At 41.5% G+C, this 17177-nt stretch overlaps 2 protein-coding genes across 2 annotated transcripts; one reads left to right on the top strand and one right to left on the bottom strand.

The window, feature by feature from the left end:
• Positions 1-8772: 8772 nt before the first annotated feature.
• On the bottom strand, positions 8773-13587 carry psmd5 (proteasome 26S subunit, non-ATPase 5). Its single transcript, XM_069673498.1, has 10 exons — positions 13415-13587; positions 12741-12885; positions 12539-12652; positions 12331-12459; positions 11170-11279; positions 10876-11018; positions 9972-10163; positions 9780-9889; positions 9531-9671; positions 8773-9383 (listed from the first exon to the last, which is right to left on the bottom strand). The coding sequence occupies exons 1-10, from the start codon at positions 13585-13587 to the stop codon at positions 9126-9128; spliced, it is 1515 nt and encodes a 504-aa protein (XP_069529599.1). The 3' UTR covers positions 8773-9125.
• Positions 13588-14652: 1065 nt separating this feature from the next.
• Positions 14653-16524, top strand: LOC138602394 (beta-1,3-galactosyltransferase 9). Its single transcript, XM_069673871.1, has 3 exons — positions 14653-14665; positions 15270-15316; positions 15418-16524. The coding sequence occupies exons 1-3, from the start codon at positions 14653-14655 to the stop codon at positions 16522-16524; spliced, it is 1167 nt and encodes a 388-aa protein (XP_069529972.1).
• The last annotated feature ends 653 nt before the right edge of the window (positions 16525-17177 follow it).

The following is a 17177-nucleotide window of genomic DNA, read 5'->3' as shown; positions in this document are numbered from 1 at the left end:
CTTCAGAGTGGAGATGTCTAAGATGACCCCGCTGCTGCTGCTGCTGCTGACGTTGGTCTGGAGTGGAGCTGCGGCGGAGCTGGAGGAGGGAGAGGAGAACAATAAAGAAACAGAAAGGAGGTAGCGAGGAGGAGCGCAGGAAGTGAAGAAAGTTTGAAGGACAGGAAATGCTGGAAAGGAACGGGGAGCGGGAGAGGAATCAAGGGGTGGAGAAGTGCAGGTGGTGGGCTAACAGGGATGCAGAAAAGTAAGTAAGAGAAAACGGGAAAGAAAAAAAAAACATGGTCACAAAATTCTCCTCACTGCGCTTCGGTGACTGCCGTGTAATTAGTCTGTTTGCTTGTTCTGTAATATGAGCTGATCAAACAGAATCCCGGAGACAATAGAAAGCATGACAAGCTAACAACTACAGCACCGTGCATACTGCTTTACTATCCTGAAGGTTCAGGTCGATACTGTGGCTGTAAACACATTTGGGGTCATTCAAAGATAATGAGCAGGATCAAACGTTTACAGGCTTTCTTGTAAAGGTTAGATATGCTTAGGTACAGTTATTTAATAGCAGACTCTTAGACTCGCAGAGTCTTAGCCCTGTTTCTTACAGTCAACAACTTGATTTTAACATATAAGAAGAAGAATATAGTGCTTTTTTAGACTGTACTGTAGACAATTGGGCACTGGGAAATTTTGATGAGCATTTTTTCTCAAAGTTACATCTTCAAATTGCCTCCTTTGTTCAACCGTCAGTCTAAAATCCGAATACTTTACATAAATGACTCCGAAAAGCAGCTAAAAAGCACAAATGTTTGACCTTTTAGCTTGACAAAAAAACTGCAGCAATACATGGATCATCAAAATGATACTCGTGTGATCGACCAATAGAAGCTTGCCTTGGTTAACGACTCACCCTTGATTACACATCTTTTAGCATACTAATGACCTACAGAGGCTTATATTTCTAGCTCTGCCCACCAGTCAGTTTAGAGCTGAAGAAGCCTTTCGGATGAAACGTCTTCAACAAGTCCAGTTTCTTTCTGGATTAAGCTTAGAATTACCATGACCTGGAGGACTGAGAACCTTCACAGACAACAAAGCTGTTGTTTAGAGTAGAGTCAATTTGAAACGTGTGACAATTTTCTTGCTGTGTGAAAAAACATAGACTGGACACTTTCAAACATATTAATACTCATTTATGTAGCATGTTGTTTTTCTAATTTCCTGCCTGATTTATAATCTCATGACACCTGAGATTTACCCGTTACAGTAGCCTGAATCATTGGAACAATTAATCGAAATTTTATTGAAATGGCAATATGGCCTACTAAAATTTTATAATCGCAGGAGGCGCAATATTTGTTAAAGATTTCAGTTGCGTTCTCTTTGGCGGCACATTTGGCGATAAACGTAATTGCGGGAGCACACTTCCCAATTTAAACAGACATCCACGGTTGTAACGGCTGTAACTCTTGATTTTTCTCGCTGACGCCTTGTCTTTTCATTTGCCTTCATCTGAGCGTCGAATTTGTTTCTTTTTCTTTGGATTTTCACTTATTGTTGAAGTTGTATCTGTAGTCATCGACCTTTTCTTTGTTTGTTCAGCCATAGTAGATTACTGTTTACTCGCAACACTTGCAGAGACCGGAAAAGCAGCCGCTTAGCTCCGCCTACCCTCTCTGGCAGACCAATCACTGCTGGGTGATGGAAAACGCGTCACTAACTGGGCACCGCTTGTTATTTTTTCAGAGAATGTCGCCACAGACAACCAGTCTGTAATACTGCAGATGCAAAGGCTTTCATCAGTGGGCCATAGACGCAATCTTTGAATCTGGTAAATCATATTAAAATTGCAATATAAGTCAAGATAATCGCATGATCGTTCAGCCTACTCTGGCCTAAAGAACCCAACTGTCTGTAAAGCAGGTCAGGCAGCTCCATGCTGACCAGCTACGAGTGTAAAATGCTACTTCCACCTTCCACCTATTTGCAGTCTAATAATGTCATTGAATTTTTTTGCATTCTTTTTTTACTTTTGATAATAATATAAAATCTGTAATGAAAACAAAAAACATTTGGTTTGTTAGAAGAAGAGTTTCATCTGTTACGTTAATGTCTGCAGATGTTGAGTCACCTCGTCCAGCTCCCCCTCTCTCAATCTCAGCCTGAGTGGCAGGCAGAAAAGGAGTGCAGTATGGTGGGATGCTACCTTTAAGCCAGGATAACAAGGTGTGTGAATAGATAGATAGAAGGTATCATTTTTAGAATTAAAGGTTGAAAACAGGTGTTTTTCCTTTTGAGCATCTTCATAACTGACATCTTTAAAAATCTAAAAAGGAGGTGAGGCAGGGAGTAATGAAAACCCTGCAACCTCTCAGTTTCTCCATCACTGTGTTTGCTCTAGTCCCCCATTATACTTGTCAAACATATTGTATTATAGATGATGGGTATATTTCCCATGTGGTTTTATGAAATTCATCCATCTTACCTCACTAAACAGGACCCAAAGGCAAAGAGAAGAGCTCTCATCTCATAAAACACATTGCGGTCATTAACAGAACTAAATAGGTTTGTGATCAGAATTTTTTGTCTTATTTTGGACTTTAAATTCACATATACTGTGGCGTTTATTGATATTTTTCATGAAAAAGTAGCACAAATGTTCCAAAGAAGACACACACACGCAAAGTCCAGCATGTTACAATACTATTAAGGTGTCTAATATTAATTCTGGTAATAAAACAGTAGATAATATTGAGGCTTTTATACTGAAATCTGAGATGTTGCCAGTGAACAGCTGAACACACAACAGTGGTGACAAGATGAGCAGACAGTGTGATGCAGCTCTGGAAAACACTGATAGGCTCAAAACTAAAATTAGCATGTTTATGCACCAAAGCTAACTGCATACAATATATGTAACTGACACTTTTCAGTGATTTTATTTAACGCGTCACTTATCTACAAAGCATGCTAGATTATAACTTTAAGAAATAATAAAAAGCACAAACTTCTGCGTCTCTCGTCTCCAGAAAAGATGCCTAAAGTTTGCCCTCTTACTTGTTCTCTCTTACCGTGGTTTGTGGTTCGCGTTCACGGTCCCATCATCGTTCACGAATGTCTGGTTCACGTAACATTCACTGCACATTTTGGCCGGAGATCCGGCGCTGCCGTCGGACTTGAGAGCTGCGGTGGTCGGCGTTGAGTCCCCCGTGACAAAGTCTTCTTCCTGGGTTAATTGCATCGGAGGGTGATCTGCCAAACAGGAGTGGACACACCCGGAGAGAAAGACGCGCTCTTTTGAAAAAGCCCCGGGTGAAAGCCCACCCCCCCCTCACCTACTCAGGTGCATCTTTGAGGTACGGAAGACTTTTAGTCTCGCGCCCACGCAGAGAAGAAGCTGCGAGCAAAGTGACAGCTGAAATATTAACTCTTCAAACATACAAAGTGAAAGATGCAGGTAGAGCCATTTTTGGTATGAAAAAACAGCCGGTTTAGAGAGGGGGAAATACTGTCAGAGATGCAGAGGACAGGTCTGCAGCAGTGAACATATCAGCGATGACAGTTTTCCTTCCTGAGGTAGCTGTACACCTAATGACATAACTGTTGATTTATCACAAAACTCTTTATAATCAGAGAGGTTAGCACCATCTAGTGGAGGCTCCGCGTCATTGGAAGTTACACAAAATAAAAGCATGAGTTTAATCCTGATCCTACAAACATTTTCAATACATATTACACATAAGGTCTACTGAACGCAGGAATAAGCCACTTTAAGAAACAACAAGCTAAATGCTAAGTTATTTTTTATTCAAATCATTGTTGGTTTTGTAATTAATGTCATCTAAAAACAAAAAACATTTGTGTTATTTCTTTAGTGCCCTCTTTAACACTTTAAATTAGGAAATAAATTATCCTTTCTATTAAAACTGCAGGGGCAGGATTGCGTTCTTTTGCCTTGTCTATAAAAATTACAAAGATAAAAACACACCCGTGAGATGTGACAAAAAGTAGACCTCTGGGATCTACAGGTAAATTGTTACTTACTGTAACTAACCAGCTTACATCTCATTATATATCCATCTGCCCATCATCTACACTGCTTATCCTGTTCAGGGTTGCGGAGGGGGCTCGAGCCTATCCCAGATGTCATTGGGCGAGAGGCGGGGTACACCCCGGACTGAGTCACCTAACGAGCATGTCTTTGGACTGTGGGAGGAAGCTGGAATACTCGGAGGGAACCCTCGCATGCACGGAGAGAACATGCAAAGTGCACACACAAAGGCACACTTAATAATCCTTTCTATTAAAACTGCGGGGTAGGATAGGGTGCTTTTAACACCGAACAGAAACAGATCGAAACAAATGAATAAAACTAATTGATTGATAAAATGATTTTAAAAAGCGCCTGTGAGACGCGGCAAAAAGTAGACCTCTGGTGTCTGCAGTAAATAGTTACTTAATGTAAAAACGCAGCTTACATCTCAGTTTATATGTAAATCCTGTTTATCTATTTTAGTGTGCATATCTGTCTACACTTTATTTTACCACTAGCACACAGCTTATAATTTATCCTATGCTTGAATTGATTTGTCTTAGATTCTAAGCACATTTTATTTATGTAATTTCAGGTCATTCATATTATTGTTATGAGATTATTTGCATGAGGGAATCTGAAATCTACTGCTTCAATTTGTCGACCACTTTTCTTATTAATGTTACATATTACTTTACAACAGGAAATCAAAACAGTCGAGGCAGATCGAATGAAAATCAACATTGTGGAATAAAGGGGATAAATATCATTACCGGCTTTAACAGGTGATTATTTACCGCAGGACAGCAGGCTGATACGAGTAACAAGGGCTTGATGAAGACGGGATGAATCATTGTGTCACATCAGGGTCAGTGTTCCAGGTGTGTTGAGCGTAAGTATCAGATAATCTCACCCTTTACAAAGAGACAAATCGAAGAGGAGTCTCACATTGTCTGACAGACAGCAGGGGAGGCCAGCATCACCTCTCCTGGGATGAGATAATGCTTATACCAAGTGTAGTATGAAAAAAGACGATAGAAGAAGAAGCCAGAGATCAATAAATACAGAGCTGCACAAAGAAGATTATTATTAAATTTCAGTGTGTTGTAACTCAGTCCCTCAAAAGAAGGCCACTAACAGAACATCAGAGGTGACAATCATATAAGACGTGAGAAAGAAGAAAAGCTAAACGGACTCCAGCACACTCAGAGACGTGCCAGGAGAAGAAGAAATGAAAAGATTGACTGACTGGTTGTTCCTTTTTATTAATTATTTCTTTGTTTATTTGATGACGCAAACTGGAGCAAGTACGGAGGAGACGTGGGAGAGGTGACATGATTCACCGGGGAGACGTTGACACGAGGTTGTTGAGGAGTTTGAGCTCGCGATGGATGTTTGGGATTGAGTCAGACGCTCTGACTCAAAAAAGGAGTCTGCTGGAGAAAAATCACATCTGTGAGATTATCCTGCCAAAGTGTAAATATTCATTTTATCAGCAGGTTAAAGGAATAATGGGGAGCTTTTAGCTTTTCATAGAACAATATCAGGACAATTTTTGTGTGTAAAACTTTGATTTTGAAGGAATTTGGTCGAAAACCACAGCAATAACCCAATGTAGAAATTATCTGTTACAATTAAATGTCAATGCTTTTTAAATTTAATTTAAAGTGGTAATCTATGGCGATAAACAGTAATTGCGGGAGCAGACTTCCCAGATATCCAGACAGTGCTGCATGTGTGACGTCCACGGTTGGCTCCGTTTGTAACTCTTGATTTTCCTCGCTGACGGTCGCTTTCCTTTTTAGACTGTTTGCTTCATCTGAGCGTCGAGTTTGTTTCTTTTTCTTTGGATTTTCACTTATTGTTGAAGTTGTATCTGTAGTCATCGATCTTTTCTTTGTTTGTTCAGCCCTAGTAGATTACTGTTTACTCGCAACACTTGCAGAGACCGGAAAAGCAGCCGCTTAGCTCCGCCTACCCTCTCTGGCAGACCAACCACTGCTGGCTGATGGAAAACGCGTCACTAACTGGGCGCCGCTTGGGATTTTTTCTGCGAAAGTCGCCACAGGCACCCAGTCTGTGATACTGCGAATGCAAAGGCTTTCATCAGTGGGCAATAGGCTCACAGTGACTTAACAGACATTTGTTAAACACAGGTATATTTTGCATATATTATTGGACTAAAATGGCTCATCGCTTTAATGATGCAGCTGGTAAAGGTGGGGCTAATGTGATTACTTAATGTACTCATGGGCAGCTTATGAATTCACCCTCAGGGATCATTAAAATCCATAAAGTCAGATGTTAATCCGAATTCTCAAAGTAACCAGAAACAAAATGTATCAAATACATTTAGTGGAGTACAAATATTTGCCTTTGAATTGTGGTACAATTAAATTACCAAGCAGCAGAAAGAAGGTAGTTCTGTGTTTCAGTAAACATGCCGAGTTCTTTTCCACCACTGTGCAAATCTAATGACATTCCCATCAGCCAAAGGACTCAGCCTGCTTGTACCAAAGCTTACATAAGCTCAGCTGGTATATTCAGTTAAAGTCAGACCTTCCTCCTGCACTGTGTCGGTCTCCATCTGCTGCCTGGGAGACACTGTGCTGCCCTGCCGAGCTCGACCTCTTCGATGCACACCAGTGTACAAGCTGAAATTTTGAAAACAGCCAAACAGCAATGACAAACATGACATTTTATTTGTATTAGAGCTCATTAGTTTTACTTTAGTTTCAATCATTATTTTCTAAATCATTTGTGTGACTGCACCTGATGACACATGGTGGTTTTTATGCTCCAGTGACAGGACTGAAATCTAAGACATAATTAAAGCGGTAAATTCTGGATATCATGTTTGATTTACTCCATATACACTAATTCACTGCAGTTTAAGGGCTCCCAGAAATAATTATTTCTCCCGTTCCTCTCCTTAACCACAATAAAAAATGATTTTATTTGGTGCCAGTGAATTGCTGTTAAAAAGAAAAACCTTGCAGGGTTGTTGTTTGAAATTGAAGAAAGACCTCTCAAGGTTTAATATTTTGCTAAGACTCTTGTGCAAAATATGAAAAGCAAACAAACACATCAGTCGTCAGACTACATCTCCGCTTTAATTACAAAAAAATCTTTTATTTAGTAAACAAAAATATTTTTCACACAAGCCGATTAAATCAGTGTTTGACAGAAAGTTTTGGAGTCTGGTTTAAAAAAAACAAGATGTGAATATTTCTGAGAAAGTGCTTTGATGGTAAACATTTGATTTTATCTGTTTAATTAATGCTTAAGTATTCGATAAGACCCAATAACTAAACGTGTTAACATACCATATGTTCCGACGATGATGATGAGTTATATATTAAAATAGTGATTCTGTTTGTGCGGTTATGTCACCATGTTTGATGTGTTTTTGGGTGTGGATTTTTAAACACACACACTCTTGTTGCTTCAGCGCTGCTATAACTTCAAATGTCAAAGGAAAACTGCAGCAATTTAGTTTTGCATTTCTATAAAAGATAGCTGACTTATAAGAGAAATACGTCGCCACAGATTCATTAAATATTTCAACTTAATGTCTCTAATATGCTGCAACTCCTGACTGCTACATTTCCCACAATTAGGAAGTAGAAAAAAAAAGAACTTACCCCAGAGACATAAAAAACTGTTTTCAAATGCTTTCCTTCACATACTGCTACTAAGAATTGTTTGAAGGGATTTAACCCCTTTTCTCTCTTACACTTCAAAACTTTAACTTGTCACTTTACTGTTTCTATTACCCAGCTGTAGTGACTAAATATGATACACAACAAAAGAACATGCCGTCTGTTTTAAGAACTACAAAAAGTAATGCAGCTACTTTAAGTAAGCGTAGCACTGTAGAACTATGTTTTAACGTACATTTTAATGTCCAAGTCTCCCTTAGTTGACAGATACATACTTTAAAATATTACATTAAGATAATACAAAGAAAAAGTACTGAAGATGATCAGATGTTTAATGTTAAATTTCCTATCAGAAAACCCTGATAAATATATACAGGTGTGTAGAAAAATGAAGAAAAGAAGAGAAGCTGACGTCTCAGGCAAAGCAAATGTTTAAGATGAATTAGTCACGGGGCGCCGCTTTAGCTCACTAATACCCCTTTCTCACTTAAATTTAGCGCATTGACGCAGGTTTTTCAGACCTGGGAAGACCCATTAATAGATGCTGATTGTCTCTTTTCCCATTGCCAGTGAAGTATACTCCTGTTGGTCTCTTTTCTGCTGCGTCACCGTCTGATGTCACAAACGCAATGGAGACAGGGTTAGTAAACAGTGAAGATGTTACGGTGGTTAGGTCTTAATTGTATCTATTACTCATTCAGTCTGTGTATCAAACTCGCCGCCGACAAATTTGGAACGATGTTCGAGCGCTGCTCGGACAGAGACGGGCGGAATTTGTAGCTGAGATGACAAGGAGTTGCAGAAGTTACCGACGGGGCATAGCATCGCGCCGGAAAGGGGGCGGAGATTAGCGTGTCGACACAAGTTTTGTGTTCCCATCAATGCCGATCGGAGCCGAGACGATAATTACCCGGGTCTACTGCAGAGTCATTTGACCCGGGTCTGAATGCTGATTGTAGCCTTTCCCATTAAGCAAGAAAGCCGGGTGTTAGCGGGTTTTTTGACCAGTGGGAAAGCGGCTTTAGTTGAGCAGGCACCCCATGTACATAAGCAAAGCCCTCGATGCATCGGCCTGGGCCCTTTAGTGCATGTCTATCTCCCTCTCTCTCCTCCCCATATTTGCTATCACTATTCACTGTCTTATCAAATAAAGGCAAAAAGCGCCCCAAAAAATATGAATCATTCATTTGTTTCTAAATACTAATAAAGTACTGATATCCTCCTCTTTCGTGTTAATGCTTCTTGATCAGCTGAGTTGTTAACTGTTAACAGTAAGAGTTGTATTTGCCGTTTGTGAGAGCTATGTATGTTTTTATCAGATAATTAGTTCATCAGAATATGACATGTTAACCCACGTTTAGATCACTCAGGCACTTACCTGTTACTTAAGCATTAACCTGAAACCTCATGAAGTGTGTGTGAGTGTGTTTCCATCAGTCTGCGCCCTCTGTGCTGACCGACGCCACAGCTGTCACGTAGTACGGTCCCTCTCTCAGGTACGTCTTCAGGCGGATGTAATGCTGGCTGCCCAGGATCTCTGCTGCTGTCGACGAACACACGAGCGACCCCACCAGTTCAAACTTTGCATCTTTGGCCTCCTTCGTCTGACCCGTGGAGCGATCCAAAACGAACTCCATGAAACTGGGAGTGCTGATCATTAACTTCTGACCCCACGGCTGAGTGGCAACGGCCTGGGAAAACACACATGATGAAAATGCTGAAGACGCAACTATTGAAGCAATGATATTATGCATTTGTGTGTGCCTAAAAATCAGGGTCATTGACGGTCAGAAACACAGGGAGGAAATGATGGAAGTTAGTAACAGCTGATCACTCACAGTGAATATCCGCAAAGCCCCACAGTGCAGCTCTGGGAACGGCTGCGTGCTGATATTGCGAATCATGTCCATGGGCTGTTTAGACAAAAGCTGGAACCAGGACTCTGTCAGAGCCAAGAGGTCTTCTGTCTGCTGCTCAGGCTGCAATGAAACATAACTGGTTCATAAACTGATCAGCTCTTTTTCTGGAGAAGGCATTTAGACACACAAATAAGGTAAATAATATCCTTAATCCGTGTACACAGATACCTGTAGAGTGAGAAGTTGTGATATGGCGTCCAGGCTGCGCACTCTGAGCTCTGTGGCTCCGGAGCTGGCAAGCTGACTCATTCTTAACAAAACAGCCTTGAACTTTTCTCCTACAAAGGCACACAAAAAAAGAGTCACAAACACATCAGCTAGAATCATAAGCTCCGAGCTCCTAGAGATACGGGAGCTCACCTGTTTTCTGCAGGACCTGCTTCCCCTCCACAGTAGTTCCGAGTAATCCCAAAGTGTCCAGAGCCACGCCAATCATCGCAGGATCCGGGTCCAGAGCCATCTCAAACACCTTGTTCTGGAAGGCCGGGTACGTTTCACAAACCTGCTGCGGGCTATCCATGATGGCCAGGTTTCCAAAGAACTTCACCAAACCTGCAGAAGTTTTATTGCACTGTCAAGGACTGAACAAGTGGCAGCCCTGTCTGTTATGTAAAGTTTATCAGAGGAGAAACCTTTTTAGAGCCCTAAATCAACAAATATATATTAGGGATGCACGATTTTTTGCCACAGCTAGGGCAAATTTTTCTTTTTGCACAGAACAAATACATGAAATGAAATCAACCTTGCTTTTCTTGCGTTTTGGAAACATTGAAAAACTGCCATGCTGCAGACATCTTGCAACTTTCTTCACGCTTGACGGATGAGGCGTGGTGCACGCAGTGCGCGCACACTCGCGCCGAGTTAATGTCGTAGCATTACGTCAAGCTTTCGCAGGGAATCATCGAGCATTTAGTCAGAATTAAAGCGTCGTTTTATCGGCGGAAAATATCGGCAGAAGCCATAATCTGCAGATACCGATAACACGCCGATAATATTGCACGCCCCGATACATACTGCATATGATACCTGTTGATGTTTGAGCTTTTAAAAGGTGTACAATCTGAAATGATTGCTCCCACAATCTATAGATAATCTACATTTAATCTATACATCTGCTCATGATCTAGCAGGAAAATTCCACATTCTTCGATTCTTGAAAGTTTAAGCCACTAAATTAAGACTAAAGCTGAGTGTAGTAGCCTGAATTGGACTGAACTGGCTGCATTTCTGTATTTTCTTAGAGCAGTGTTCTAAAGAGACTTACCAGGAAGGTAGAGTGAGGAGAAAGGGTCGGTCTCTGCTCCTCTGATCATGTTGGAGATCTTGTCCATGATACCCTGCTGGGACAAATACTGCCGGCCGTGCTGACTGTGGGCCAGAGTCGTCACCATCTCTATGGCTGTGGCTCTGGAGGAAAAGACAACAGATACAAATGAACAGAATGCTGAACGAGTAAAGACACGTAACATGTAAAAGCAGTCAGGCAAACTTGCAATACAATAAAGCAACTTTTACCATACATTGAGTCACAACTTCTCAGTTCCGAAGACTGCATTACCTGATCAATACATCCTCTCCTGTCAGCTCTCCAAGCAGCTGAGAAATGAAGCTGCTGTTGGCGCAATAACCGAGGGAGATGGGAGACACAGACGAGATTTCCACCACCAGCTGCAGGAAGCAAGGAAAGTCTTTATTCAGTCATTTATTTGTGTTTACGTATATTTATGGATGCATGTATATTATTCAAATTTATGCCAAAGAGCAAAAACTGTTGAACGGGACACAATTTGGGTTCGTCTTGCAACATTTTGTTCCATCAGGTAGTGCTGATGTTGGCATGGAAACAGATTAAAATTAGCCGGAAATTAGGGATGTTGTGTTTGCAATTTTTCATCTGATTACAGTGTCAGCTAGAGATGACTGCAAGAAGATTTTATGAAAAGAGAGAAAAATTAAACTGGAGGAAACAAACTTAAAGTTCAAAAGTCTTTTAAACGTCCTTCCCCTGCCTCCATTTACATGATTACAAGCTCATCTGTTATAAAAGAAAACAGAATCCAAGGGTGCATTCACACCACATTACTTTTCAAAAGTGGTAAATATCAGACTGAAATGACAAGCGTGCACATAAGAATCGGAACAAAGACTTTACGTGCAGCGCACTGCTGTATGGATGTTAACATGGAGGCTGCTGAGGTCTGGTGTTATTGCTGATGTGCAGGTGGAAACAAGGGTCAGGTGACGAGAAAGAGGAGCTTTTGTGGAGCTAAAGGTGTGTTAAAGCAGAGTCAGAGCCAGGAGTGGTGGCTTCACAGGATCATATTTAATTAAAAGTTTGATCCTTTTAACTACATCTGTCAGTGCTAGCGCAGAATCGTGACAAACGTCAATCTAGAGTGACATAAAAGTTTTAAATTCTGATTCGATGGTTCAGACGGCAGTAACATTACTAAAAACAGACCTGTATCTGATTTAGGACCACATAAGAAGTGGCCCAAATCCCAATTGAGTCACATCTAAAGAAAAAAAATGAAATAAAATTTTGGCAGTTTTTTCCTGCAGACTGAATGTAGACAATGTGCCCACAGTCTGGCAGGACTTCCCGTTATGATTAGTCATCTTTTACACTGATTCCACCCAAATACATTTAATTTAAAAAGCAGCTCTATTTGAGTCATCAACCACAAACAAAGCCAAAGTGACACACAGTTGAACATACCTCATATATTCTGTATCTGACGATGTCACTTTTGGTCATCACATCCTTCATAACTTTCAGCAGGTCGCTCTGGAACAGTTTGTCTAATCCAGGCTTGGAGTGGCTCAGTTTACACAACGACTGGATGGCCTAAGAACAAACAAAACAAAGTACTCATCCGACCGTACATTAAGTTGCATACAGGATATTTATTTGTGTCAGTATTAACCTGTTTTGCCACAGCTATCTTCTCTTCTCCAATGCAGTTAATCACCGCTCGAAGAATGTCGTGGTTGTTGAGGATTTCTGTGGCAGCTTCAGGGTGCTCTACTATTCTACCAATCTGACAAACAGAAACACTTGTTAAGGCCAGTGGTTTAAAGGAAACTGCATGTATATTTTTGTGTATGTACTGTGTGCCAGAAGCCTACCTGTGTCAAGGCCAGTATCTTGACAGTTTCATTAGGATGGGTGAGACCGCCCTGCAGCTCCACTCTGTAGTTCTGGGCCAGATTCACAGGACTGAGGGCCATTAAGATGCGTTCAAGGATCTCCACACACAGCTCAACCTGCTCCCTGTAAACACAGATCACATGAGTTAAATATTTAATCAGCAGTTCTTATTTTTATCCTAAAGTAAAGTCTTTGGACAGTGACATGTTTGTATTTGCTTTCCCTGTCTTACAAGCACACATAACTTGGCAATTGAGTCTTTTTGCATCTGGAGTGTCAAGCCATTAATTAGGGGCATTGTGTGAACATAGGGTCGGGATTTTAGGTCCGTTATACCTATGAACACTACAAAAACACCTTAAACATGAAAGCCGTCATTTTATTCCCATTTTAAACCCAGTCAAAAAATGGGAAAAGTGTCACACACCACGTCTACACTGCATGTTGGTTGCCTTGCTAACTAGCTTGCTAACTGTTAGCAATGCAAGGTAAAATGCTGCCTTTTTAGCTAGCTAGTTTGCTAACGTACTGTCCTGGAAGCTAACTCTATGTTCCCAGTATCTGCTGGTGACACTTATGACAAATATTGACAGGAGACTGACTCAGCAGTTTGATAGACATTGTGTACAGTGTATCATTTTGCCAAACCAACCTGTCATTTGAGTGCAAGAGAGAGAAAATCACATTGAAACGCTGTCCGCTCACTGCGTCTCTCAGAGCGCTGAGAGGGATCGATATCAAAGCTGTTTTTAAACTCTGAAGCTCTTCAATAGGGTCTTCAACCCCGGAGATTTCCCCCAGTAAACTCTCAATGGTCGCAGCCATGACTGAATGTTTAGGGAAACTACAGAGGAAAAAGTCCGCCTACTTCTTCTTCTTCGCCTTCTTTTTCTGCTGCTTTACACGGTTGGCGTTCAACGTTTTTGTCGCATTACTGCCACCTGTTGGACTGAGTTTGAATCTTTCTTTGGACTTCCTTCTATTTGTCCACTTCAGTCTTATTGAAATATGAATAGCAAATATTTTACAGCTTCTTGACATCCCTAAATTCATCCAAATACCAACCACAAGTGCAAAATAAGCTTCCTAATTTAACAATATGCAATTAGCCCTGTTAGTACCCTGCAGCTCTAGAAAGAAATTATGTCAATGAAAATGTAATTGTTTTGAGAATTGATTTAAAATACTGCTGCTTAAAATACTTCAAAATTTTATTCATGGTGGTTTTGCATACAGTGTAAAATCAAGCAGACAAAGAAGAAAACAAAACAAAACGAGGTAGCAGTATTAATGATAACGATAATAAGACAGTATACATACACACATAGTGCACACATGCATATACTAACAACACATATGCACACATGTGTACCCACTCACAAAGATTTACGCTTAAACATGTATACATATAGTAAGAATAAATTAACAAAAGAACAGCGACAACAACAACAACAAGAAAACAAAGGACAAGTTAGGGCTACATTGATAACGTAGTTTATCCATCTTCACTGGACAACTTAATTTGTGCTTATGATCTATATAACTTGAAACTGACCGAACTTGATGAACACAATGCCACCAATAAATCCACATATTGGCAAAAGGCAAGAAAATAATTGGGGTTTAAAGACCCTCCTTGCTTCTCTGATTCACTGTGACTCACACACCACAACGCTCTACTGTAACTTGGCCGGGTTCCATTGTGTCTGCAAAGCTTTCTGTCGCTCCCCATCAGGCCACAGCTCAGACAATAAAAGCTGTATACGTCTTGGCAGGTGAGCAGCCACAGCGAGAATTTTACAAGCATACCTGTGTGTCTGCCGGAGTTTAAGCAAAGTGCACCAAGCTGCTTCTGATATTTGATTTTATTTAATGTCCTCTCTGCTTGACATGACGTGTTTAGGTTAGGTAGATAGTGATTAAATGAAAACCAGATGTACTGATAAAAGCTGGATTGCATTTCAGGATCACTGCAGAAACAAAGAAGGAACACTGGAGGTCAGTAAAAACGAGTTTTTCAGATGGTGTAAGGCGACCCTTGAGTTTTAAACCTGATGGACTGATGATATTGTGATGCAAAGCTCACCATGGTCCAGCAAGTAACCTAAAAAAGTAAGAATCTTGAAACCTCCAGGTCATATACAGTACACTGAGAGTTAGGCAGGAGACATGTTGTGGTCAGTAGTAAACAATATTTGCATTAGGACGTAGTTTTACATATTTCTCTTAAGGTAATTGATATTTTTGTGGCAGAACAATGAATTCAAAACACTCTATTTTTATGACTCTAAACATGTCTTCTCCGTCTGTTATAAACAAACTTTTCCCTCTCTGTATCATTAATGTTGCATGTATGTTGCAGGACACACTCCTCTTGATGAAGCTTGTGACTTTGGGTCAGGGTGCAGGGTTACAAGCTGCTAGAGTTTCATGAAAGTGGAAACCTTGTCTGTCAGCAAGCATTGTGTAGAACAGACTACAGCAGGAGGTCGTCTGGACATAAACAGCTAATAATTGGAGAAACAACAGTGCTACTAAGGCAGGTGTCATGCAGGTACAGTCTTACTTCTTTGCACCTTGTAAATTCTATCTAAGTTCTAATTTGCGACCTCTTTGTTGGTTCTTACTCTGACTTGTTTCTGTCTCATTCTCCAGTTCTCTCTCTGCAAGCTGCGGACCCACCAGTGGTGTTTCCTCCTCTTCAACGTGCTCCTCTTCCACGCCTTGTTGTTTGGCGCAGACTTTGTCGAGGAGTACCTCCTGCAGCCAACGCCTGGGGTCTACACCGATGGCATGGTCGTTGATGTTCGAGAGAAAGCAAGGAAGCTAGACCTGAGCAACGCCAGAGAGAATGTTTCCCAGGCCTACCCCATCACTAACCCTGATGCCTGCAGGAACTCCGACCTCTTCCTCCTTGCAGTGGTCTTCAGCTCCACGGCTAACAGCACACAAAGAGATGCAGTCAGGAGGACGTGGGCCAATCAAACAGCCGTCCAAGGCTTCCCAGTGCGGATACTCTTCTTCTTAGGATCAACTCAGACGTCTGCTGCACAAGAGGCCCTCATGTCAGAGTCTGACCGCCATGGGGACATGGTTCAAGGTCATGCCGTTGCTGAATCGTCCCTTCGTGGCCCAACGGAGAGGACGGTTCTTGCACTCCGTTGGGTGATCACCTTCTGTCCTGTGGCACGATTTGTTCTGCTGACCAAGGACTCTGTTTTCGTCAACCTCCCTGCAATCGGAGGCTACCTTCTTGGTCTGCACAGGCACCCTGAAGATCTCTACCTTGGTAGGGTGATCCAGAGAGACCCCCCTGACAGGGACCCCAACAGTCGCGGCTACCTGCCTCCAGCTCTCTACCCTGACAAGTACCTTCCCGAGTACTGTGATGGCACCGCTTACGTTCTCTCCCAGGATGTGGTCCGAAAAGTCTACGTAGCGTCCACAGCAATCCGTGCACCTGTTCCTGCGGATGTTCTTGTGGGTCTTTGTGCCCAAAAGGCCGGTGTGGCACCGACCCACAGCGCCAGGTTCTCAGGAGATAAGCATATCCGCTACAACGCCTGCTGCTACCGATACCTGTTCAGCTCAGCAGGGATGGGACGCCGCGAACTAGATAGAGTGTGGTCAGACCTGGGTCAGAGGGGTGGGAGATGCTCACTGTTAAAGACCTACTATGGTTTGGTGACCTGTAAAGCCCTCACATACCTGGATAAACTGTCCTTCTTTAACTCCCAGGGCCAAGCCGAGTGGCATGGATAATTGATGAAGCGTGTGTGGTGAGTTCATGTGTTAGAGAAAGACGGACAGAGACTGACAGGAAGTGTGGTTGGAAAACAGTTGTCAGACTAAAGCTTATAAATTTAAATATGTAATGTACACTTTGTGTTGCTTATCAGAATTTGCACTTGAGGTTATATGGGTTTATTGTTCATTATTTTATCTTTATTCTTGTATAGTCTATTTTTCTTTAATTAATCATTAATAAAAGGACAATTTTGAAAAGGAAAGCAGCAAATGAGGAAGCATTCATCCCTTTTTCCTTCGTAAGGTAATGGACATCATCATACGCCTGAAATTAATGGGGCATCATGGGTAGCGCTAGCAGCATCTTAAGCCCCCCCCTGAAAAGGCTCAGTCCCCCTTCCCCAGTAATTATGTGATGAAAATATTTTGGGGATAAAAACTTGACTTGTGCGATTTGATTGGTGGGTTCAAGTCTGATTGGATGTGTGGTTAACAAACAGTTTCTAGTCCAGGAGTTACAACAGGTGATTAATAATTTTGCTGAAACACTTTGTGCTAATCCCCTGATAACAAGCCGTGCTACTTTTGTTATCGCTAAGAAACGAGTTAAACTGCATCATGTTCGGTTGCGACGATCACAGACTTCTAATTCCAGCACTGAGGATGCT

The sequence above is a fragment of the Semicossyphus pulcher genome, unplaced genomic scaffold (assembly GCF_022749685.1).
Source record: "Semicossyphus pulcher isolate SPU_LCO1_2020_fin unplaced genomic scaffold, fSemPul1.0.p SCAF_22, whole genome shotgun sequence".
NCBI lineage: Eukaryota > Metazoa > Chordata > Actinopteri > Labriformes > Labridae > Semicossyphus > Semicossyphus pulcher.
This window is presented reverse-complemented; position numbering and strand designations above follow the sequence as displayed.